The 27,419-nt window shown below is 41.2% G+C and overlaps 1 protein-coding gene across 1 annotated transcript in view; it reads left to right on the forward strand.

The window, feature by feature from the left end:
- Positions 1-211: 211 nt before the first annotated feature.
- The window catches only part of LOC120795452 (ryanodine receptor 3-like), a 108,483-nt gene continuing 81,275 nt past the window's right edge, over positions 212-27,419 (forward strand). The window contains exons 1-3 of the mRNA XM_040137394.1: positions 212-259; positions 20,758-20,877; positions 25,029-25,133. Of these exons, the coding sequence (XP_039993328.1) occupies positions 212-259; positions 20,758-20,877; positions 25,029-25,133 (273 nt within the window). The remainder of the gene's footprint in view (positions 260-20,757; positions 20,878-25,028; positions 25,134-27,419) is intronic.

Consider the following 27,419-nt stretch of genomic DNA (forward strand, 5'->3'; position numbering starts at 1 on the left):
CCCGCCACGCCGTCCCCAGTCGCTCCAGCCCACCGATGCTGACACCCACTCCTCCTGCGGGCGGCGAGCGGGGCTTGAGCACGGGGGCCTGAGTGACACATGCTGCGGTAGCCTGCCCGCCGTATGGTCCGCGGATTAGCTATATGCTAATATCGACAGGAGAGAGGGGCCAGCGGAGGCTTGCCGAGTCTGAACGGGCTCCTTTGCAGCCATGGCTGAAGGTGGAGAAGGAGAGGATGAAATCCAGTTCCTCAGAACTGTGAGTACCTTCCCTGCCGCTTGGACTTCGGGCGCTGCTCTGGAGGCTGTGGAGATATGTGTAGCTCTCTTTTTCACCTCGTGTGCGGGATTATTACTGTCGATTATTGCCTGTCAGTCGGCGTGCTTCCCAGTTGTTATTTTACCCCAAACCCCGTGGTAGCCCCGTGTCTTCTTGCAGATCTTAGAGGCGGTGATAGTGCCCCATTGTTTTGCGCATCGCGCTCTGACAGCTATTGTCTTTTCTGCAGTCTCCGTCTCCAGAAGTTGACAGCACCGTGTCCCCCGCCTTGTCAAACTTACATGGGCACCTTCCTGCGCCGTTTCAGTTGTAATCGTCTACAGTTTGCCAGTAGAAACACTGGGGTTTCAGTTGGTCCTGAAATAACTCACAGAATTACAAGGCTGGATTGTTCTTGTAGCATCGCTTGATTCTCTTCGAGGATAAGGGGAGTTTTCAGCCAGTGTGCATGCTGTGTATTATATTCAAACGTGGTAGCCTGGTAGCGTGGGCTGCCTGTCCAGACACTCACCCCAAGGTTCCCGTGGAGCAGCAAAGGTCTATGAAAATGAACAAACGAACCAAGGACAACATTTTGTAATAGATACGGTGTTGATACACCAGCTACAGATTACTAATGCTGTCTTACTTGTTGGACACCAAGCCAGGATAGACAGACTCAATTGTATGCTCGTGAAAAAGAGGCTGTATTTCAGGATTAAACGGGCTGGAGACTCTCTGCTGCATCTTGGCTCCAGCACCACGCTACATTGAAAACATTTTCCGATCAGTCAAAATGAATTTCTTTAGCTCGAGATGAGCGTTGAAGCCCGGAAATATTTGGCAGTGGTTGAACAGTTTCCACCGCTGACAAAGATAGATGATGGCATGATCTGCTCGTCTATGGTAAAATGCATTGAGAGGCATATCATGTCTGAAAATACACACTGGTCTAGGATAGATGAAGGAGTGGAGCACTGGAGGTCTTCCAGATAGACCCCAAGACAGTAGGAGGTGTTTGGTTGCACATATCACTGGAACTGCTGCTTGTGGTTTCCCTTTATTAAACTGCTCCCAGATGCACAACCGGCCGCACTTTGAGGCAAACGGAGCAGAATTGTTCTTATTGTTATGTAAATTATAGTAACCCAGTCATATATAGATATCTATTTTTAATTTTTCTCATTGATGTCCATTTATTCAGGCTTAATTGAGAAGCTTCAGAACACATTTTACAGAGTAACCATAATTCACCCGACAAATAACCGTGTCAAAATCCAAGAAGACACAATGTAGGTCCACGACACAGCCTTTAGGTATCAGAAAAGCATAAACAATATAAGTGATGGCATCTTGTCGAAGTCAGTGTTTGGATTGTGCTGGAAGGCTTTCCTAGCCCCAGGAATGGCAGTGCTCTTTAAAATGTCCCTTCCTTTCACTCAGAATAAGCTGAGGCCTCCTCCCGCTGCAGAGCCCCCAACCTTTTAACCACAGCACATAGAGGTCACCACATCAGCATGCCTGCCACTCCAAAAAAGAGCTGACATTTCAGCAGCACTTCTCGTCCTTTCTGGGGCTTGAACGTAAATACCACCGATCCACCGTCAGGACGAGCTTCATAAGCACTGGGGATTTTAGTGGTATTAGGATACTAGTAGTTTAGTAGCGTTTCGGTACCATGTGTTGGATTCACAGTGGACATTTTTTTCCTCCAGATGTAACTGTGGAAGAAGAAGTGAGATGGAATTGACTAATAGGAAACTGCTGTAGCTTTAAAAAGGGCTTAGCAGCTTGTTGCATCCGTCCACACAGGGAAGCAGCTGACAGGCTTGGATGGTGTTGGGATGGAGGCACAGTGAGCGAGCTTGGTGTTCATGAGTGTAAAAGTGTGTGTGTGTGTGTGTGTGCGTGTGTGTGTGCATGTGTGCGTGTGCGTGTGTGTGTGCGTGCGTGTTTGTGTGTGTGTGTGAGTGTGAGTTGAATGCAAATGCAGAGCTGTAGCTGTGTGGTGCAGTCAGGCTGCACCAGACGTGCCACAGCAGAGCACAGTGCAGAAATTATTCATCAGTCCAAGCAAGACACAGCTGAACTACTCAGTGTAGAAGAACAGAGCAGATACACACACGAGTATGTACCTGCCCACACATATGTATAGAGACACAAATTTACCTAAAGTACATGTCTAAAGTCAGTCCTGCAGAAACAAATGCTCAAATCGGATACAAGTATGCCACTTCAAACACATACATACACACACTCTGGCTCTAGAACTGCCTTTGCATCATATCACTTACTGGCGAACAGTCTGTTGGGATATGTAGAGGCTATATATCTTGCTGGCATCCAAATGTTGCCTGTTATTGGAGTCAAGGAGCTTGATAAAGCAGTTCACAAACTGCCTTTTCTCTAACAACACAAAGTAATTTCCCTGGAGTGGCAGCAGAAATTACCCCTGCTGGACTGCTGCTGCATATAAACCCAACTCAGTGGGAGGAAAGGAAAGGAAGAGACGGAAAGAGCCAGGATATCTCAGCCATCGGTAATTTGATGTTACAGGAAGAGGTACGGTGCTGATTGTGAGGCAGGAGACTCAGAGAAAAGCTTCCCCCAAACTGCTGTTTAATGTCATAGGGGGCAAGGGGCTGAGCAGATAGTTTAATAAGGCTGCACATTGTACAGGAACTTTACTTGTCCTGTTTGGAAGTGTCCTCAGATGCACCAGCTCTAGCAGCAGCAGTTTCATAATAAGCAGAATAGTCAATAAAATGTTAGCGTATGGTTACAAGGCTCAGGCTGCTCATTATGTAAGAGTAGTTTTCCAAATGAATTGCTTGACGACTGTGTGTTGTGTCACTAGAGCAGATGGAGAGTAGAGAAAGAAGAAGAGGGAATGGTAACAGGAAAGTTTTGTTCTTGTTTCACTCCGCCCTTTTTTGTTTTAATTCATATAACCATCCTAGCAGAAGACCACTTATTACTGAAAACATGATACAGCACGCGGTGTGATCATCCACGCACAAGCAGACGAGCGCAACTTCTCTGTTGCGACGATGCCTGCTAGGCGGATATCAAATTCTGGTGATCTATTAGCAGTTTGAGTGGGAGTAGCGACTTTGAAAAGGCCAGACTAGGGCTGTGACTAATACACTGTGGCAGCGCTCGGCTTGTTTATGTGAAGGCACCGGTCTCACTTTACATCCAGGCGATGGCTTTCAATGCGGCAGCACAGAAGAAGTAATGCAACAAGCCAAAACAAGCAGGCAAAAAAAATGCACCACAGCAGAAAGAAAAAAAAACCTAAACAAAACATAAGACCGTAAAGCAGTAAAGCGCTAATTCTGGCTATGCTGTGTGCCTGTGGCATCGGTGCCAGAGCTCGCTGCCTCGTCACCCACTCATGTCTCTGTGAACACCCTGCTGGGTGTCTCTCTCATTTCCTTGTTGCTATTGCTCTTGCTCTTGTCTGCTCTGTATTGCTCTTTCCGTCTTTCACTTTCATCATATTTCCCCTTTCACTGTCTCACTTTTTCCTGCTCTCAACTTTGATCTCATTCTTTTATCTCTCCTCTTCCTCTGCCTCCTGTGCTTGTCCTACCCATTGCGACCTACTGTGGCTTTGCATGTTATTGACGTGTTCTGGTATGTGTATCTGTATGCTGTGTTGCAGTTTGAAATGGTGATGTGAGAGGTCCTGGGAGGGTGGAGGCTGTATCTAACAGCTCTATGCTGGCCCAGAGGCAACCAAAGGTGCCCTTGATCTGCGTGAGCAGTCAGAGATAAATTACTTTAAAACTGTATGGAAGCATCTTTAGTTAGGCCGCATTACTTTAGCAGAGAGCGTGAAGAAACTTGGAAGTTTTCCAGCTTTTTGCTGACCATTCATTAGATGCCTAAAAAACTGTTTTCAGTGTGTCCTATATCTAAGTTGATACCATGATTTTAGCGCCAAAAATATGCGTGACTTGCTTATTGTTTGGCTCCTAATTCTAATCTGTCACTTTCCTTGTGTATAATTATTAGAGATTACCATGAAAGTATTCTCACTTATGGGAATTAAGTTCAGCACATCATTGCGTATTATTTGACACTAAGGAGGGGAGCTTTAATGTTATTATGATGAGGTTTGCTGTCATTCCATGGTCGGATTAAAAACGTAATTGCTCAGTTTCATTAGCGACCAAAAGGCATTTTGAGCATATTGGGGCACGGAGATTCACTCCGAAATAGCTTTGTAAAGAAGTGATTTCATGAAAACAAGAAATTTTCTTCTGAAGATACAAATTGTCAGAAGGAGTACTGCCTCGTCCAGTGTGTTTGGCATATGTTTTTCCCAGCTGTTACTGGATGCGTTCTGAGGAGCAGAAAACTGATGGCGCACGTGAATGTTTCACTTTCTTTATCTTTATATAATTTATTTATTTCTGACATAGTGTTTTGGGCAAATGTGAAAGTGAATTGATTTATAGTGGTACTTATCCTAGATGAGTTGCATTTCAGCTACTTAAAGTGCAAAGTTATGCCATGTATAAGGCATGGTATTGATCAAATAGATACTCTCTTTTTCTGTGCTGGGCATTACCTATATCCCTACTGCAGTATTGATTTACCTCATATCTCACATTAGCATCACCTGAGACTCATTCACAATTCTCAGTATTCCACTTTCCAAACCTCAACTTGGAGAAAAGTAAGTTGGTGTAAGGTTTAAAGTGGAAGTGTTGTTCAGCACAAGGCTGTTTCTCTGCGTTGCGTAATGAAAATGGACAGATAAGATAGGCCTGTGATGTAGAGGGGATGAAGCCGGCAGTCCTGCCCAGAGACAACCCAGTGTAAAGCTGCTGTAATGAGATATTGATCGTGCCACCAAATGAAGAAATTTCCTCAGTAATGTCAGTGGCATGCAGTAAGCGGGGCCTGATTGATCTGGTGTTTCAGAGCATGAATATTTAATAAGGCAGTGCAGGCAGCTTCCTCCTAAAGAAAACCCTGTTGTTATTTTTGTCTTGTTTGAAGACCTGCAACATGCCTGGCATTTATGTTCTCAGCTATAGTATCAGAGGGTGTCAAGCCTTGATATGACAGTACTGACTAATGTGGACTTTTGTCTTATATCTGCTCATTGACATGCTGCTCCCAGGATGCATTTGGTGTTGGGTATCATGTTGCAGAAGTTTACTGCTGCAACTATTTATTGTAATTATTAATAAATGTGTCTATACTTTTTTCAATAATGGACTTAAATTAAATGTTGGTAAATGAGTAAATAATAGATACACAGATCAGGAGTAAACACACAATACACCAAACACAAACAAAAGGTAAATAAAGTCAGAGATGTGATGCATAAACCAATTTTTAATACTCCACAAAACTCCACTTTTTGTATTTGAGGACACTTCAGCATATAGAAAGTGTCCTCATACACAACATCTACTTTGCATCATGGATGTGGTAAAATATCTATGGACCAGATGAAATTCAGTGCATTTAAAGTTTTTTTTTCATGTAGCCAGGATCTAAATGACTTAATTATTTAAAGGATATTAAATGATCTGCATCCTCATGCTCTATATATAGTATATATAGTGTATTATACCTTTACTGTACAAAGTATCAATGATGATTAGAGTCCAGACATCTTTCAGAAGGACTTGAATGAATTTATCCCATACATTATAGTGTGTATATCTAGTTAGACTCTAAATGAAATCAATAACCAGATTAATGAAGTGAACTGTATGAACAGTACATGTCTGCTCACCTATAACCAGAGGTGAAAATTTAAAATAATACACATTTGATTTGTCATTTAAGTACTTTTCAAAATCTCATGGATATCTATGCTCAACAAATTCCTTATCAAAACTCATTAAATTAAATTAAATCTAAAAGTTTCATTATAACATGTGTTGGCATCCATTTAAACATACCCGTTCCAATGTTCTGTACGTTTCTTACATTAAAAGAAATAACATCTACCTATTTGATTCCCTAATTGCTGTCTTTGTGTTGTTATTCACACCAGGAATAAAACATTTTTGTACCCTGACCAGTGCTTCCCTGGCAGAGTTCACTTTATTCAGAGAGAAACTATTTTTTTCCCTTATCTTCACAAATACCATTGATGTTGATGAGTCATTGCCCTTTTGGTTTTCTGTAACTTCTTTTGTGCTTTGGCCACCTCCTGATATCCACAACTGGCTGCTTTGGACTGACAACAGTGCAGTGTAATTAATCCTGCAAGATCCACTGTCAGCATACAAAAAACATAGAAATATGAGATTGCTGCAAACCACTTCCGTTACTTTCAAACATCATCACTTCTGCTACTTTTAAGCAGGTCTGCTATATTAGCAAGTTGTTTTGGAATGCTATCAGTGGTCTGTATAATGTCACATAAGCTAATAAATGTTTGAAGATGCTAGTATTTGCAGGTTAGCTCCATGTATCCCAGCAATACTGATTTGGTTCTGTTCTTTATTCCCTTTCCCCTCTTGCCACCTGTTTAATTTTAGCCTAAAAAATACTTGATTACCATAAGCCTGAGTGTACATTTGCCACATAGTCTCCACCGCCACCGGGAACTGTTAGCCTGTTGTTAGCTGCTGCCTCCTCCATAGCTAGCAGGGCCATTTCTCATCTCCCATCGCTATCGCTGCTCCGCCTTGCTATTGCTTCTTGGCAGTTAATGTTGGCTCACACATAAAAGGCTGCATTTCTGAATCTGCTAGACTACAAAAAGCTGTAGCTATCCATTAGTCACTAGTTGTAGAAAATCTGTGCCATCCACAAATTTTTACTGGCATGTTCCTTTCTCACCTTTCCCTCTAAAATAATCTTTTTCTTTTTTTCCTTTTTATTTTTACATTGCTAGCAGTTGAGTGCATGTAGGTTAATAAAACCTAGCATTGCCTTTGCTGGTGTTTTAGTTGTACTTTCAACATACTGCATGGTTTACCTGGGTGATGACACAGCCTTTGATCAATTTCCCTGGCCTGACCTTACAGGATGCAGATATCTCTGCAAGGCACCCCTTTCTTTACTTTGTCTGAACGAGAAGTTTGACGGCTAGATGCTTGGTAAAGGAATAGTTGTTTGCTTATTTGCTTTCTTGATTGATACCACTCTCATATCTGTCCTTTACATACCGTATGTAACTAAAGCCAGGAGACAGTAAGCTTAAATTAACATAAAGACTGGAAGCAAGGGGAAACAGCTAACCTTTGTCCAAAGGTTAAAAAGATATGACATATTAATATGAAAGCTTTAGAAGCGCTGATAGAAAGATTTTTATTTAGACGGAACTTAACTAACAGACACAACACTGGTATCGATCTTCTTGTCTAAATTCTTGTTTCAAGCAAATGAGTGTATTTAGGTGGGTATGGCAGAAGTACAATAAGATGAAAATACAGATGCTACGAAGGATTTGCTTATAGTGGTTCTATCTTTGTTTTCTCAATCATTTGATGATGCCTTATTACCGCAGAAAAAACGTCAGTGTTTCTATCGTTTTCCTACATATAAGCAGCTCTGGTATCTGCCGTAATTATGTCCAATGTTCTGTCTCCCCACTGTGCCCCTAATAAGCCATTTCGAGGAGTGTTTACTGTTGCAATCTGCTGCTGTTTAGGCTCACTTTATAGGAGAAGGTAGGTTGTCTTTCTCTGAGTTTACTGATTTTTTAAGCAAACCTTGACAGTCTCTTGAAAATGTAATGCCGGATAGTTACGCTATGTGCAAAGTACTCCCAGTGCCACCAGTGCATGTTAGCGAGGAATCTTATTGACTCAACTGAGAGTGTGTAATTGAGTAATTTGCAGGATCTTCACACCAAAGTGCATCCGTTGCTACAATAGTTGTTGTGTTGAGAAAAATCCAGTGATGTTCCCCCCTTCGGGCGGGTGCCAAAATCGGCCTTTTCATCTGATATTGACAACGGTGGCGTTTCCCACCTCATAAAAGATTCATACCTCTTTAACAACCTCTGCGTCGCACCACGCCAGCACAGACAAGGAGATATCAGCCTCTTTATTGGGCCTTGTTACTGCAGAGTCAACTATGTGTGTTATAAAGAAGTGCACTATCCTGCCTTGCCGGCAAGAACAAGAAATTCATGGGGGTTGCGTGTTCATCTAATATTCTTATAACTGCACACACATGCATGCAAACACACATTTGACCCACTTTATCCTCATCAGTGCTTAAACTATTTGCAGTTTTCAACGGCATTCCCTGCTAACATGGCATTATACTCTAGCTTTTTTGTAACTTTCTACTTTCTTCTGGCACTCTGTCGTGCTTCTTTGGAGAGGAAGCTTTTATAGCTAGGTCTATGTCTAGCTCTGCAGGTGAGGGAACGCATAGAGATGGGGGAGCATGTTTTATCCTTCCATTGGGCTGAGTATCTCTGCAGCAATGCTCAGTTTTTCCTCTGGAGCGCTCCCTCCCAACTTAGAGAAGTGTTACTATGGCAGTATAGCTGAGGAGCTGACACTTCAAAAGTACCTCACCAAGCTCTTAATGGCCTCTTCCGCAAATGAATGACAAAGCAGAGTCGTGCAGGATGATATTTGATGCATTAAAAATGCCCTACAAGAGGCTGTCTTCCGACCCGGGTGAGGTGAGATTTCTGTTTTTCAGCATCACAGCCTTTCTTTTTCCCACCTGCTGTTTTCATGGAATGTTGCTCGGGGAGATATCTCCCTAAATTTGGCAATTGTCACAGTCAAACTATCTCAGCAGTCTCTCTTTTTGCTTCTATCTGCCTTCTCTTCACTTCTGTGATCGTTTTCTCTGAGTCTCAGCTGTGCTTTAGCTTTAAAACCACAACCCCTTCACCTGGGCATCATCACCAGTCCCTGAACATATAGAGTTTGACACAGCGATGCCTCAGGTGTAGTTCAATCTCAGCTCTCTCTTCTGTGCCAGGGGCCCAGCACAACTACACTTGCAAGCATATGGATCAGCGCTCTGTAGATTTTTAGTCAGGTCAGGTCATAAAGGACAATGGATATTTTTATCCCAGAGAAGATGACATTGCGATCACTGTTGTTGCATATATAGGGAATAAGTCTAATACTATTACACTGTCCAGGTATTTGCAGAGCAGAGTAAAAGAACATATTTTCCTACATTTTATTTATCCAATCTATGAACAGATAATCCAGTTAGAGTATAAAACTCTTTCTTGGCAAAAGCCGAGTGTTGAGGGCAATGTTTCCTTTAGAGCTTTGGAATTGTGGGTTATACGGTGATTGGATACATCTAGCTTAAGTCTAGCTTATCATAAAGACTTAGCTTCGCAGGGGAAAAAATGGGACTCACAGGCCTGACCAAGAAGTAGTTCAACGTTTAACCCCCTGTAAATGAATTCAAATTCAATTGTTGTTATTTATTTTTTATGGATTAAATAAATTAGATGTAATGTGCAGGTATTTCCCCCCACTTTGAGAAAGGCTTATTTGCTTTACTGAGACTTAAGCAACTGCTAGCAGCTTGTTATCTGAGCTTAGCATAAAGTGTTGGAGCAGGGAGAAACAGCTAGCCTGGCTCTTTCCAAAGGTAAAAAGAAAAAAAAAGTTGATCCTTCAACCAGCACTGCTGAAGCTAGCTAACTAACACGTTACATCATGTTTTTTCAATTTGCACAAAAACTGGCTTGGTCACTGTAAGTCACTGCTCCTGGCCAAGAAATAGTTGTCGCAGAACCCCAACCACAAGTTTTCAATGTTATACTTTGTTTTTTTGTACAAATTAAACAAGGCTAGCTGTGTACTCCATTTCCAATTTATGCTAAGCTAAGCTAATTGGCTGCTGGCTAAAGCTTCATATTTACCGTAAAGACATGAGAGTGCTATCAAACGACTCTTCTAACTCTCAGCAAGAAAGCACATAAGCTATCCCTAAATGTCAAAACAATGGCAGGTAGACATTGAACTACTGTGTTTTATATAGCCAATGATATAACATCCTTTCTTTGTAGATAAGGCACAGGCTGTGGCATCTGAAATACCTGCAATCAATACTTCATTTGATGTTCTAGGTCACATTTACTCTATTTCCACTTTCTTGACCTGAAAGCAAAGTGTAATCTCCATCCCTATGCCATCTGGGTCTCTGTAGCGTCACACAGTTGAAATAGTGAATCAACATTCATTCTCTACTTCCTGGACACAGGATGCCTACAAATGTACCTGTTAGTGCTCTTCTCTCTTTGGACCTCCAAGAAGACTCTACCCATAAAAATACAACATATTGCTTGTCAGAGAGTAGAAGCAGCCTCTTTTCGCTTCTGCCCCAAAAATTCTCAGTTCCCTCAGTAAATAAGGCTACTTTTCAGAGAGGAACGAGAGGTAGTGGAAAGAAATTTGTTCCTTTTGTTCCCTGGTGCAAGCCCTAGCTATGGTATTGTCCCACCTTGCCCCAGAGTGTCCCTACTGCTATCACGTAGTTAAGGGAAATATTGCAATACCACCCCAATCTTCTCCCTTAATCATTGTATTGCCTCATCTCAAAGCAGATAAAAACATTGCAGAGATGTTCCATTCCTGTCTTTTCCTTTCTTTGTTCAATAGCCTGGACAGTGGAAGCCTAAAGCAAGGGAGTTGAAAGATGAAAATGCTTACTTAGCCTTTCACATGAAGGCCACTGCCAGGGAGGCAAAGCAGTGCTGCAAGGTGTAGTGAAACACTTTAGAGCCTCCCTCCTCTGCTCCTTCGGTACTGAGGCATGAAGACAGGCTTAATATCTCCATACCTGTTAGGGGGTTGATCTGCCTGCAGAGCTCACTTAGTAACACTTGTTTTTTAAACTTTCTCCTCAGATGACCAGTAGAAGCCCTCATTCTTTATGGATTTGGACTTTTTCGTAATATCTACACTCTAATATTGCTCCTATATTGCAAAGCTAACAGCAGCTACAAACATTAAGTGTCATTTAAGATGTAGCCATTTTTCGCCCCAAGCTATTTGGTTCACAGTGATCACCATACCTGTCCAATCTTCAAGATGGATTGCTTTGGTCCATATGGTTGCTGCTGTTCACGGCTGTATAGTGTGAGTGTATGGTGATTGGGTAATTAGATTGCCTATAGTGATTAGACAGTCAAGGTCTAAAGCGCAATATGTGCCAGATGACTGTTACGCACACAAACACAAGCAATCCGAGAAGATCAAATATGGATGGGATTATTGAACCACCACCGATTAAGTTATCATCCGGTGCTTTGCTGGTATTTTCTAATTGATTTATTGGACAGAATAAAGGGACAAAATTGTAGTTTAGCTATTATTATAGTAAAAAAAATCTGCAAAAATCTGTTGGTACGAAGAGTTGCTATAGATATTGATGTAGAGAGATTGACCTGGCTCAGGAACTGTAGCTGATGTGGGCCTGGAACATCCATGGAGACAGTGCGAATGATATGAACAAATAAACTTAACTTATCTGACCTGTTATTGCAGATTTTAAATTTACATCCAGAGCACACAGTGTACAAATGGGCAATGTCTTTAATGATTCTCCAAACATAGTGTATTCAGGCCAGAGCAGTCCAGGATGCAGCTGCATGCATTTTGTGCCAGGGACAGGCCACAGACACTGTTCAATAACAAGCTGTAAAGCTGTCATCCTCAGCAGCCTTAGCAAAGCCTATAAAGGCTGAAATTTTAGCTGGTGTCAGGATTAATTTATGGTGGTACACTGGCCAGGGGGTTTTAACTATGTGTATGTGTATATGTGTGACTTCCTCCTGCTCTCTATACCTTTGTTTGCCTTTCTTTCTGTCTGTCCGTCTGTCTGTCTCTCTCTTGGTCGTTCTATCTGTGCTCTGGGGGCAGCATGTTCAGCAGCTGGGCTCAAGATGAGCATTAGCACTCCCATTTACACAGCAACTCTGAGTCATGAGAACAAAGCACTCGCTCCTTTTGTTCAACTTTTTTTCTCATTCTTTTTCCATCTCTACTGGTGTCATACCACAGTGTGAGAGAGCATTAAGCTACGAGTCTATGAATCACTGCAACAGTAAAACAGCAAAGGGCCTGTGTAATCTCCACCACAATATTATATCTGACACTGCTTCCTTTATTAATGGGGGACCATTATAAGAAAAGATGGTAAGTGTCTTATAATTATTGTCATGTAAATAGTCTCGGTCCAATCATTGGCACTAATAAAGTCACCTTGATGTGATCCTCATTAAGAAATACAATACTAGGGATCTTCTATTCATAAATCTAATAATAACTTTGTTTGTAAAGTCTTTGATAAGTTCTTAGTAACTTTACAAACTAGTGGTTTTCTAAATCAGGTTGTACGATTGAAATGTAAGCAGTGTCTTAGCTAGTAAATATATGCGTAAATTGGTTGCAAGGAAACGCCTGTAGTGCCATGTAGTCAAAAGGTATTAACTACGTAAACAGGAAGTTACTGTAGTGTCACAAGGTGTAGCATAACTACCAAAATTAAGTTTAAGTGATACATTAAAATTTGTTTAATTTACATGTGCATACATAAAGAAATATGTGTTTCAGAGTGAGTAGTGTTCCTGCAGTGTGGAATGGTTGTGGAACGTCTGATTACATTAAGCTAACCAAGCTTATTTATTGATTTAGCTAGTTACTAGTATAACGTTTCATGATTGGAGGTATGTTGTTTTTTTTTTTTTTGTGAAACGTAATTTAAAATTTTACCAGTTCACTTCATTTTTAAACAAAAATTTATCAAGTCTTGGGTCAGCTGTGTCAACTATATTTCATATTACCCTATGGTCTAAATGGGTCAAGCTAACATTAGCTTTTATAGTTTGTTCCATTAGCTACGCAACACTTAGTATGTCTAAATATTTAGTAATAACTAATCTTTACATAACAAATAGTGTGTTTAATTCAACCTGTTTTAATTTAGTGATATGTAAATCTAAACACTAAGCTAAGTTTGAACTTACAAAGAACGGGTGTAGCTGACTCCAGGGTCTGATCCTCCTAGATACTCATAATTAACAGGTAGATACAAACATTTATCATCCCATAGTTCTTCCGCTGACACTACAGGATCATTGTACTGTGGAAAAAGATGGCAAGAAAAGAATATGGTATGGACCTCAAACTTACTGTATATAATTTGTATATAATTGTATATAATCAGTATGATTACTAGTATTGATAAAATAATTAAGTGCCCTTGATTTGGTCTGAAGTGACAAATATAATATGGTCAAGTCCTAAATCCTTTTGGATTCTGACGATTCAGATGATGCTCCTCTTAAAAGGAATACTGTACATAACATTAAATCATTTTTAACATGCAAAATCAACACTTAACATGACTGGGAGGCATTAACAGATGGTTAGACCAACAACTCCCCTATGTTTTAATAGTGCGTCATTATAGACTCCAGTGTAGTATCCTCTCCTCTCCTCTCCTCATGTTACTGCTGTGGATACCCTACTAATAGGCCTGGGAAACACCTGGTCTTTTTCTGTACCTGCACTGTATGAGTGGGTGTGTGGGAAGAAGGCCAGCGCGAGTGTGCGCTCGTAGGGGGTGCAACCGCTGCCCAGCTGTATTTTGTTCTGCAGTGCCCGACCAGCTGTATCAATCTGTCGAGAACAAAGTCTCGGCATGTGAGCCAGCCTCTGTACAGTGTTGACTGGCAGCAGGCCCCTGGTGATGATGGAGACATATTACCTCGTACACTGTAGAATGGTGTCACATGGGGACAAAGGCAAGTGGAAGCAAGTGCTGTGGTCTGCTGTGTGTGGTCCATTTGGCTTTGTTTGCCTCTGTGAACAGGATCTTTTCCATTGTTACTCTATCTACTTCTTTCCTCTCCTTTCCTTTTTTGTTTCCTTTCCTTTCCTCTCCTCTCCTCTCCTCTCCGCTCCTCTCTCCTGCGGTGTTCTACCTTTCATCCCCCTCCCAGAGGGCCGCTCGGTGCCACCCTCGGATCAATTTGCTGTTGATTCACCAGATTCTTTGGCACAGGATCAAGCTGAAGAAGACAGAGCAAATCTGACCTCAAAGAACGAGGCAGAGAGCAGAAAGCTCCTGCAGCTGCAGGAGTGGAGTCTGGATTTTATCACCAATTGTCTTTACTTTGATGGAATATACTTAGCAATGGCAATATCTCCTTAATGGGAAGTGTAATTGTCTTTTCTTTATGAACCTCAGATATTTATACACCTACTAGTGACAATGTTTTTTGAAGGAATGCCCACAGAAAGTCGGCAGTTTGGGTGAATGCAGTTTTTGCAAATAAGCTTTATGTGCAAGCTTTTTATGTATGGCTTGTAGCTCTGTTGGATGCCAAAGCATCTTATGCTAAGTTCACACTACAGGATTTTAGCCGTGATTTTCCACTGGCCAACAGTTTTTGGAAATTGCTGAGAAAAGCCCCAGATCAGAGGCAAATCAGCATTTCATCACTATTTGTGAACTCTTCAAAGCGGCGATCCGAGAGACTCGTCGATGCATCGCAGACACCCTAAAGATATCTAGCGGGCTGAATATCTGGACCTGTCGGGGAGCCCCAAATTGAGTAGCGTGAGAACTGTTGTGACCCAGTTTTGACTGGCAATGAGTACGGCAACACGCTACAGCCAATGAGAGCACAAGACACAGGGTGAGGAGAAACCTGGGGGAGGAGGTGTACCACATCATAGAAATAAATAAAATAAAATAATATCAAATTAAATTAAATTACATTAAATTAAATTGACAGAGCAAGCTCTTCATGGTAAAACATGGAATACTGTATTTACTCTCCAATTCCATTATTTGTACATATATTTCTAATATATAAGACAAATGCTCTTTCTGTAATTATATGGTGGAAACGCTAGAACATCTGTTTATTCAGTGTGTACATGTGACAATGATTTGGGCTGATTTTCAGTTGAATCTTAAAACATATTTTGATAAGGAAATTTCACTTAACGAACATGATTTGTTATTAATATTTAACAATCCTAATTTCTCCAGCAATAAACAATATGTCATTAATTTGCTAATTGTTTTAGCCAAATCTTAAATTCATTTATAAAATTCTTGAAGAAGGTACCATCTTATATTACATTTAAACAAGCAGACCTAAGCATATATTTTCAAAAACTATCACATTTTAAAGTAATAAAAAAATTAAACAAAACTATTCATTTATGTAAATTCTTAAATATTATAACTGATTAAGTAAAGCTCTAGTGAAGTTCATATGTATGTTATTTTGAATCTTTTCTTTCTTTCTTTATGCATATTTCTGACATGGACCTAAATTGTCTAGTCTTTTTTTTTTTTGCTTACAAAATGTGTTGTTCAAAAAAACATTTCTTCATTAAAATTAATTTAAAATAAAAAATTGCACATGATATCGTGTGATTTCCCGTGTCACTACTCTCGTGTGGTTTCCTGACATGACATTGTTTGGAGACCAGACAGACCTGTTGGGGATTCCGCCTGGTGAAAGATCTTGTAATTTGTGACCCCCTGTGGCTGATCAGTCATGTAGTGTGAAAACCACAGCGATTTCAAGATTCCCGAATGCAAGACAACAAGTTGTGTAGTGTGAACACTACAGCAATCCGATGACTTTGTCATGTAGTGAGTACATGGCATTAGAAGCCAAAATCTGCTTCATGGTTTCAAACAGGAGACACGTTAATGATGACACTACTTGTCATGTTGTTCCTGTACCTTGGGAGGTGTAACTCTGTTCTCCCAAAGTGTTTATCATGGGGTGTTTGTTATTCTCTCGGCAGCGCCGATGCTTTAAATTTGAGTTCGAGTATCTCACATGAAAGAAGATGAGTGATGCTAATGTCCAGAGAATAGTGTGCTGGGTGTAACATAGTGTAAGCTGTGGTAATACAAGTCTCGTGGGAGGCACTGGAGCAACACATGAAATACTGGAGCAACTTGGTTGCCATCACACCCGGGATCTTTGTGCTCGAACACAGGAAACATTCCGTTTCACTGCAGAAAGGTACTTTGCTCTTTTCCTCTCTTGCTCCAGCTTGTTTGTGTCTCTAAGACATTTTGTGACTCCACCTTTACAGTAGCTATTGTAGTGCCTCCAGGATGCACTTGAGAATACATTGCCAAAGCTCTGCAGCCCTGCGCAGTGCATGATAAGGTTTAAGAGTCTGTTTCCATGAGCTGATGGCATACACTGGACCGCACTACCTGCTGAAATGCTGGAGACGTCTCTTCAAACCTAAGGCTTAGATACTCTAGACTCCTCCTTACAGCGTTTTGGTTTGGATTGCTTCAACCTATTTCTTTGCTTAAGGGGAACAGAATAACATCAAGTTACACCCCATCAAACCCAGGGCTTCTCATCTTTGTTGTCTGGAGGGTTGGATTCAAAACTGTCTATCGGTGTACATAAAAAAATGCCAGGATTATTGTTTCACAAGCCATAAAAACCCAATACGTGCCCCTAAAGTCTGTAATCACACTCTACTATCATCAATAATGATAATTTATTTAGAGGCAGTGTTGTGCTTGTATGAATAAGTGCAGTCCCTTGTAGTGCCAGCAACACTACAAAGTCTGGCCTTTGGGGCAGCACTGACAGTGTTATACGCTCAGAACTTTGATGTTTCACTGGAGAAAATGTCTCATCTCAGCCTGAATTCATGTCCAGTTCAAAACGGTTATTGGCTTACAGCAGCTCTGTTAAGGAGACCTTTGGCATGCCTACCTGTCACTATGCAAAAATCTCCTCCAATGTCATCCGTCCCCCGTGCATCAGCAGAGCACGATTGGTTGAAACCGAGAAAATAAGCGGAGTTGTCCTCAGAGCCCACTCATTGTTATGCTACAGTGTTACTCACACAAGCCTCAAAGGAGCAAGGTAGAGTTTTGCGCTATTGTAGGAGTGCATACACACACATATACAGAGTGGAGATGACAAATGCATGGATTTACACAGAACAAAGGAATAAGAGTGGGAGACCGTGAGAGAGGGAGTATTATGATACAATCAATTCAATCTCAAGGTGCCTTTGGAGACTCAGGTCACTTCCCATTGTTTTAAGAGAGTTTAATGAATTAGGTTTTCTTTACTGACATATATAGCGAGCTGAACTCCTAACATCACATTTTGGCTATTTTCCACTAGCTTCTGTACTTCAATACATTCTCACTGAGGGTTATTTAACCTCGGTAGCCTGGCGTTGCTTGAGGGATAGCAAAGTCAGTAAACTGGTCGGCTGCCGGTCTCCCAAGCTGGTCCAGACTGAAACCCCTCAACAACTACTGGATGTCCGGAGGATGAATCCTAATTACTTTGTTGATGCCCTGAGTAGTGCCATTTTTAAATCGAAAACGTAATTTGTCCTGCATTTTTTAAAACAAAAATTCTTACAAAAATAATGAAAAGGGGCCTGTGGGAAATAGTGTTTGTTGGCTGCCAAATGAACAATGATTATACATCTTTTTTTTTAAACGTACCTTTTCTGAACTATATGACATTCGCTCTCTACACAGCACTTTGACTTGGCGCTCTGACCTTTTTAATTTTTACTATAGAGATGCAACACAGAGATCTTTCTATACAGAAAGCAGAGTCCCCTAAAGTCTGATGTTCTATTCAGATTTTGTAAACTGAGCCATCCTTAATTGAGGAGAGCATCTTTCCTTCCTTCCTTCCTGACTGACATAACTTAGTGCTTCACTCTATGAATGATTGATAGCAGTGAGGGCCCCTTCATCTTCTGTTACAGCCAGGTACCCTTGAGGTTGAGCGAGGATGTGGTAGTGTACTTCAGTGAGATGGGGGGAAAGGGCCAGTTGTGAGCTAGACAGAGGCAGAGACAGTTAGCCTCTCTGATTAAAGAGATACTTTTGTGTGTGTGTGTGTGTGTGTGTGTGTGTGTGTGTGTGTGTGTGTGTGTGTGTGTGTGTGTGTGTGTGTGTGTGTGTGTGCGTGCGCGCCCACCTGTGTATGTGCATTTTGGCAGTGAGACAGCCGGGAATGTGATGCGTGGATCGATACTGTCCTTGTATGGCCCAAATCAACCCTATGCCGGCTCCCTCAGCAGGGAGACTGATTGTATGTTCCAAGTCAAGTTCTAGTCAAGTGTTGATTTGCCATAAAGAGCTATTAATTTCCAACTGCATCTGAGCTGAATAACATTTTCATATTGATCCAAGACTGTTGTGTGCATTATCCAGAGTCTTTGCCAGAACAGTCCCATGAAGGAAATGAATCAGTTCCAGCATTCAGTGCACGTGTATACCGTACTATACATTGTAAAGACAGACTGTATTTATCACTGTAAATATATGGAAGGACTGGGTGATACCGCCAAAAAATAACATTATGATATTACAGGCTATTTTTTATGAACGATATTCATGAAGACATGATTAAAAACTGAAAAATAATTTATGATTCATTCTATTATTTTTTTACTTTATTAGTAAAACAACATGCTAATGATTCTGCAATGCTCCACTAATGGAAAATTCTCCAATTTTTTGACAAACTATTTCCAAGGTAGTTTGGCACCCTTATACACACACACACACACACATATATATATATACACACATATACAGTTATGCAGTCTACATATCACTAGACTTATCCTTTAGTGTCATGATATGACGTGATATAAATTGTATCTCATCAAAAATTCTACTTGCGACTTCCTTTTCTTTTCTATTGACGTTAAAAATCTTCACAGACCGAGGCTCACAATGTGCTCTGAATTAGAATCTCTCCCTGTACCACTTCTGAGGCACACATGAGCATCAACACAAAATAAAGTTGTGATGCGTTCGTTGCGAGGGCCCTGAGGCTTGTCATATTGATTTTCATGTAGTGATTCGAACACACACAAACATTAAAAAAAAAAAAAAAAAAAAATCTGTATATGCACATGTACGCAGATGCTACTCATCTGTAATGCTCTCGCTCTTTCTCTCTGGCATAATGCTGCACTGTAATGGAGTGCTTTACTGTTACTACTACTACTGCTGCACTCTGCTCTCAGCACAATCCCTCTAACATTAAATAATGCAGCTGTCCATTGTGCAAGCAGCCCCTCCCCCTCCCCCGTCCCATAGCAGGCCGTATCAGCAGATTTCCGCTTGCTCTGCTATTGCAAAGAGTAAGTATGTCCAGTTCAGCGTTTACAGGGCTAACACTATAAACACAATCAAACCATTTACACAACAGCAGCATCAGATGTTTGTTTTCAGCTGCTGTGCCGCCAAAAGAATGCATATTGGAAGAATTGCTAGTTACTACAACTGCCCTTGCTGATGTATATAGTTGCTGTAGTTGACACGCCTTCACAAGACAAAAAGCAGGCTTAATGCCCATGGCTCCTCGGCATCAAAGATTTACACCATTTATTTATTTATGCTGCCTTTTTATGACTTTTTGACATAAACACAGTGTTGAAAAGCTGTGGAAAATGCTGTCGTTGGTCACTGATGAAATACTTGCCTTACAAAGACCCTCATTAATATACGAATTTGCCGCTGATCCTAATTTTGTATTAAAAAAGCTTGTCTAATAGCCACTTACTTAGCATACTTGGATGCTAGACATCCAACAGGAAATTTTTTTTAGATAAACACATCCAGAAATATAATAAATATACATGCTCAAATGTATGCAAACACAATCTCACACATATTTACTAATGCAGCCTCAAAGCCATGTAATTCCTCGCCTTTACATACATAAACGCAATCATTCACTTAGGCTATTATTGCCTTTTAAAACGTTGAACACTCCAATCAACCTCATTTGTACCATATAAACCGAGTAAACAGCCTAAAGGAGATTGGGTAGACTCAAAGGGATCAGCTCTGTTTGATCGTCACATTTAGAGGAGAAAACACTCCAATTAGCTGGGCAAAGGCAGAGAAAAAAGGATAACTTGTATAGGAAGAGAAGTATATGTTAGTTAATAGACTTAACCGTTTGTGGTGAACGTGACTGTTCAGGTTTATAGTTTTAGTACAGCATGGTATGTTACTTAAATATTACATGTAATAGTTTACTGATCCTCGTGTGATAATGTTAATGGGAGATGTATCTGCTCAGGTTTCAGAGGCTTTGCTGAAGGACATTTCCTTCAGCAAAGCCTGTAGTCTAAAATGAATTATTGAAAATACACTGTTTGTTTTAAAATAAAGGAGCTGGTCATCAGTGTAGCTATACCAAAGATTTCTAGATTTAAAACATGTACAACTTTCGTAGCAATTTACATAGCTCTTCATTTGTGGCTGCAGTTTCTCTCTCTTATTTTGAAAGTACCTCATTGAAAAAACAAAAAACACAATAAGTAATAGTGACATTGCCTTAGGGATCACACAGCGGTTCTACAGTAGTATAACGATGATATTTTGAAGTAGTACTTTGATGGGCATGTTTGTGCGGATGAAGATGTTCCGGTCTGTTCAGGACTTGACACCCACACCCACGGCGTCTACACTCGCATGCACAGACACAAAGACTGAAGTCTGTTTTGTCTCGACAGGATGATGAAGTGGTGCTCCAGTGCGTGGCCTGCATCCAAAAGGAGAATCGCAAGTTCTGCCTGGCTGCTGAGGGACTGGGCAACCGGCTGTGTTACCTGGAGCCCACATCTGAGGCAAAGGTAGGCACACTGACTCCACTGTTGCACTGTTTGATTCTCTCTGAGCTGAAAAACATTCAGTGCAGCACAGAAATGCATGTTATTTTGGCGTGGGATGTATCTGCTCAGCTCCTTGATCAAAAATCATCTACTTCATTTGATGGAGTTTGTTTTCCCTGCAGTTATATAATCAACTCTGCTTTCACACACACATGCACGTACAGACACTAATACGCTCAACAAATGTCACATAAAGCAGTTTGCAGAAAAGTGAACCAGATGAAAGGATGCATTCACCCAGGCGAGAGCTCCATGGAAACCAAACATCCATTTAGTTCTTCCTTGTTTAGGTCCAGAAACAATCAGTGAAGCCAAGCAGGAGACGCACAGAAAGGCAGCTCAGCACGTCATAAAAGCAGGAGCAACAGCTCACATCCACCGCAGTCTCCTTGATGAGCTTTTCTTCCAAGGGTTCAGGGACAGCTCTGTGGGCCCGCTGTCAGATGATTATTCCCTGAAATTACGCCCCTACACACGTTTGATGGATTGTTTCATAAACAGTGCCGTCGTTGGCAGTAATTGGCTACAGCTTTATTGTAGCTGAGCAACACGGTTATAGCTGTGGACACATTTGCTGGTTTTTGCAACTAAGTGCAAAGTTTTAATGACCTAAATGTAATTGTTTGCCTTTGTAATCAGTGGGCTACGACTTTAATGCATTTTTGAGTGACAAATCTAGACTATGAAGCACATCCTCAACCCTTTTCCTTCAGCAGGTGATCAAGCTAATTATCTGAATGATGACTGGCTCTTGGAGAGAATCATAACAATCCCAAGATACTCTCACCTTTCCCTCGCCCCTGTTGCTTTGCTACTAATCTGACATTTTCCTGAAACACCGACTTTCGAAAGCATTTGTAATGGGCTTTTTCTGCATTGATTGTCTTTTAATCATAAGCTATTAGTATGACCTGGGAGCTAGGACACCAGGCAGATGCAGTGTGTATAAAGACACACAAAGATGCTTTTCAGGGACAGAGGGACAACATGAGGAGGCTCAGAGCATAAGAACGAACGGCGTACAGCAGAATTTGTTTGTGTATGTGAGCAAAGATCTGTGTACTTTGTCACTCTGCCCTTTCAACAACCCCCTCCTGCCCTCCAACGGCTCTCACAAAGAGTACTGTATGTGTGTCTTTGTTGGGGGAGGGTGGGGGGTATTGTGCGTAGAGGGAGGTGAGGCTTTCACCCCATATTGGATGGTAATTATACCTGACAGGTGTGATAGATGCTCTCCCTATCTGGCACTTTGTCTTCATTGCCTGGTGTTTTTTATGAAAAGCCACCACCCCACCTTTGGGATCAACGACTGAGCGGTGAAAAAGCCCAAGATGGCAATTTAGAAGTGGGCCCGGACAACTGAATAGGATGCCTCCTTACCTTGGTGAACTAGTCTAGTAATGGGCATAGCGCCAGGACAACAGGATGAGGTTGATTTACAGTGTGCAAAGTTTAAATGGCAACATCAATCAGCTTGTGAGATGCTCTTTGATTGTGATATATGACCAGCAACTCTCACCAGTAAGCGACTCGATGTTATGACCACTGGAGGGTAGATGCCCACATATCATAATGGCACACTTTGTTGTGTATACAGTATGTGAATCAAAAAACTAGCAGTGGCCAAATGATATTTGTAAATCGCTTGTTTTAGCTCCTTTATTTATCTCATCAGTTAACAGTTTTAGCTTTTCTAATTAAGCTGAAAGGGAATTGAGAGGTCACCTCCTCAGGGCAGTCAGCTTAAACCCTTTTTGACCCTGTCCCTGGAGACAGAAATAAAGACGTGATCTATCCTTGCCCACCGTGTAGCTACGCTCTTTCCCTCAACACACGATTGGTCATAAACCAAACGTCACCGCACGGCCAAGCTGCTGTAAATCTGTTTCCCTGCTCTGCCTTGTGAGAGGACATCTTGACAGGGCTGGACACACATCATCCTCTCCAGCTCTTCTGGACCTTCATTTCACTTCCCAGCACTCTGAAGGCAGCTCGCCTCCCCACCAAATGTAACAGTCCTGCGCCTGGAGAGAGCAAAGGTCAGCCATTATTCACCCAGAGAGATGAGGGCAGGCGGGCGTGGATTGCTTCCCACCAGACCCTTTATTATGATTTCTCTACAGTGACACTGCTGGAGAGAAGGTTAGCTGGTGAGGAGGCATCCCAAACGGCATGCTGCAACATGTTTATATTGCATATATACAGAGAGAGCAGGATGTACAAGTGTGACCAGTTTGACTTTTGGGAAATAATTTGATTCTTGCCTAGATTCAGGTGAGATGGTCAATACCACTCCCATATGTGTCCATTAGTTTGAAGCTAGCCAGCTCAGCTTAGCACAAAGACTTGACACAGGTGACATTACCTGAGAGTGAACCAAAACAATAAAGCTGCAGGCCAGAAAACCAAAACTATGAACTGCAAGTTTCTGTAAATCTTCGTAGAGCTGAGAGAAAAATGAGCCAGCCCTTTTCACATACTAGTAGTCATGTGTTTGTTACCATAAAAATATTGAGTATAGCCACTTCAATTTACAGATATCAGAGTGGTATCAATTATCAATCTTCTCACTTAACTCTTGGCAGGAAAGCAAATATAAAGTGATTAGAGTGTCGTTTTTTTTCTGCATGTTTGGACAAAGAGGGCATAAATTTGGGAGATGTAATTTTAATCCTAGTAATTGTGTCTTCAGTGTGAATCTATTGTTACTTCAATCTGAGACTATGTTGTGTGAAGTTTGCAAATGAGGTTCGATTTACCTGTCTGAATGCTCCAGTTAAGGAGAAGTTGAGATACTCAGTAAGGAGGCCAGGGAGGGTGTTCAGGTTGGTATCATTTAACTTGCAGCAATACCCCACAAAATCTCCATCCCTGCTTCCCTCATTCTGTTAGGGAATTTCCCCTAACCTCTCTTGTTCCATCCGGCGCGGCCCTGATTTGGGATGCGATTTGGCATCTTCTTCATTTTTCTCATAGTGCTCTGTCCAAGACCTGTCTTATCTGAGCGCGGACTGACCTGAGTGCACTTAATCTGTTTATAAAGTACCTTTTAATGAATATCGCCTGCTCGATTAGGATGAACTTGGTTCAAGTGCAGCAAAAAATGCAGCAGACAGCACAGACTTTTATAAGTAGGCGTCTAATCATAATATCCCTGTAGATTCAGGGAGCCGTTTCAATTTTTCTAGCTACATGTGGATGTTTTGCTCATATAGCAAAAAGTTCTTAACCCATTAAATCAAAATCGGTGGTGATGGACAGCGGGACAAGTTACTGTGGTGATCTTTACACTGATGGTCCTTTGAATAGGGAGGGGACAGTAGTGGGTTGATGTAGGTAGGGATTGTTTTCTGAGGCAGCTGCCGTCATAATGATAGTCTTGGAGGAATTGATTCACACATCAGTTGACTTCAGCACTTCATGCTATACAGCACATACTGCACTGAAGATGGTGCTTCACTTTCCCTGTATTCTTTGCACAGCAAGACCATATACCAGATCCAGTCAGTCATGCACTAAAACTTTAAAAGAATAGTTAGATATTTTGGAGAATATGCCCTTTCTTGCCAACAGCTAAATGAGAAGATACCACTCTCATGTCTGTACCACTCTCATGTCTTTTAAATATAAAGCTACCAGCCGCAGTCAGTTAGCTTAGCTTACCAACTGGAAACAGGGTGAAACAGCGAGCCTGGCTACGTGCACCCAGGTACGCAGTGAACCGTAAAACAGCAAAATGTCCTTTTTGCGCTTTGTTTTTTTATGCAGATTAAAAAAACAGCATATAATGTTTTATGCAAACCCAGCTGTCTACCCCTTCTTCCAATCTTAATGCTTAGCTTAGCTGAAAGGCTGGCTGTAGCTTCCTATTTACCATACAGCACCAAACACCAAATCTGGCTGTGATATCCATTTAAAGCTGCACTACGATATTTAGCATTTTGGTGGTGTCAAGGACAGTATGAGATAACAGTTTGCAGCTTGAGACTGTTTAATGAAGATAACCAGGAATACTGTATGTAAACTAAATACAAGTGACCTTAGAAACTCCTTCGTGAGAACTTTCAGCTGTGTTGATTTTTGACCCGAGACCCACTTTTCTGTTGTTGTAGTATGTTCCTCCAGACCTGTGCATCTGTACCTTTGTGCTGGAGCAGTCTCTGTCGGTACGGGCTCTGCAGGAGATGCTGGCCAAGAGCGGACAGAACGGTGAAGGGGTAAGTGATGGTACACACAAATGCTATCACACACACACACACACACACACACACAAACACACACACACACACACACACACACACACACACACACACACACACACACACACACACACACAAAGATAAAAAACACAATCCAAACTTCAACTCTTCAAAAGCCATCCCTGAGTCGTTTAGTGTAATGTTGCCACTTGCACAGTCAGCAAAGTTGAATATTCTCAACTTGTTCAGTCACTATAAAGAGATTAACAGGGAAAATAGGCCCATTACAGTGGCCTGGGGACCCCAACTGCAGAGTGGTTTGGGCCCCCTGAATATCAGTGAGGATGAAGGGGATACTCTGGCATTGATGCAGCTGTTCCTCAATTGCATCAGGGCACTTTTGCTCATTTGATTAACATCACGCCTAAGAGGAAAACAGCATCATTTAGCTACATTTTTTTTTTCTAAAATAAGCATCCAGAAAGTCCACACACGAGAACAGCTGACGGTGGATTTGCTTTTTTCAAGAATTTTTTCAAGAATATAATAAGAGTAAAGAGGAGTGTCTGGTGGAGGGAATCTGCACATGTAATCAAAACTGTGTGGCTGAATTGGTAATCAACACTCATTCATCACTGTATTTTTTGCTCCCGATGTTGTTGTTTCAACTGTCCTATTGCAAGTGTGTTTCCTTCTTTTTCTCATTGCTGTGACAGATGTGTAATTTTCCCATCTTTATCTTCTGTTTTCTGTGTATAATCTCCATCCTACGCATGATAGACACGCGGCCCGGACCGATGGGTATGTTCATCACTCATACCATTCCCCAATCATTCCTTAATGCATATTGCAGTAGATTATTCACAATACCTCTCCTCAATTAGTTCCCCTGTTATCCCCTCATTGGCCTTCTATTGCTTGTCTTCTATAACACATCACCACCCAACATTTGTCTTTATATCAGAAGTTGTTGGAAATCATGGTTTATGCAAACACCAAAGCCCATGCTTTGAAATAATGGATGGTCATATGGATTTTTTGTGAACGCTTGGTGAGTAGATTGTGTCTGAGCTCTCACTGAGCCGACAGAGACAAATAGAGTTTGGTATAGACTTCCCAATATGATTTCCCACAAACATCAGTTCTCATACAACTCACCTTCTACTGCTGGAGAACTAGAGCGGCACCAATGCTGGATTAGTGTCAGATTAACATTAGTCTTGTCCTCGGGGGATTCAGATGGATGTTCGTTGCAGTATCATTTGTTTTATGCAACCCCCCACGTAGGATAAGCTCTCATTTGTCACAGTATCTTCCTCTGCTCGTATTGGCTATATGCTTTAAGATACATTGAGATGATGCAAACAGCTGAGACCAAGATTTCTGCAATGAGACAGAAAATGATCATGAGTGATTTAGTTGAAAAAAAAAAAAAAGAAACTCCCAGCATGATTTGGAATAATTTCTGCTTTAGGGAGTTCACCTTTTAATGGCACATCGCAAATGATGGTGAGAATTTCCATAAATCCTCATTTGTTAGGGCTCATATACATCGATTTGACTTCTGAGATAAATGGATGTGTCAGAGCTGGAGCTCTGTGGCAACAGCGGGTTATCTGTGCAGCAGAATGATGGAAGTCAAAACCATTGGTTCCACTGGCGTTGTGGGGGGGTGTAAGAGCTAGCTGGCAGGGAATTAAGAGCCGCAGCAGAGAAAAAGGGTGCGAAAAATATTAAACGCTTAATTAAAGCTCAAATGGACATAGTTAACTGTTAGTCCTGCCTCGTCCCTCTTGCATCAGCACCTTTTTAAGGACATAAAATCACACTTGAAGTTTAACTCAAATTAAATGGCATGATTTTTTGTTTCTGCTACAGCGTACAAATCTGCTCCGTCAACCCAGTTTCCAAGAAATTACATGTATTATATACATTACTAAATTGTTTTCCCAGTTACATTGCGGTGTCCAATGTAATTGCTGTCTGGATTTAGTTCAGAGGCAACATTTTTTCTTTTTTAATTATATTGAGCTTTTTATTTACTCCACCACAGTCGCAGGGAGGATGGTCAGAGTGGAGAGTGGCTGGAAAAAATACAGGATTCAGTTTAGGTTAAATGTTAATACACCAAGTGCTTTTATTGCCTAAACATAACATTAAAAGGCTGTTGTCACTACAAATGGATTTTGTACTGCAGGATCAAATGTTTTGGTGGAAAATAAACTAAAAACATTGTTGCTGAACATTTTACTGATACATTCAAAATCGTTTTTGCAACTTGCTAATTGATCAACAGCATTTCCA

The sequence above is a fragment of the Xiphias gladius genome, chromosome 10, assembly GCF_016859285.1.
Source record: "Xiphias gladius isolate SHS-SW01 ecotype Sanya breed wild chromosome 10, ASM1685928v1, whole genome shotgun sequence".
NCBI lineage: Eukaryota > Metazoa > Chordata > Actinopteri > Istiophoriformes > Xiphiidae > Xiphias > Xiphias gladius.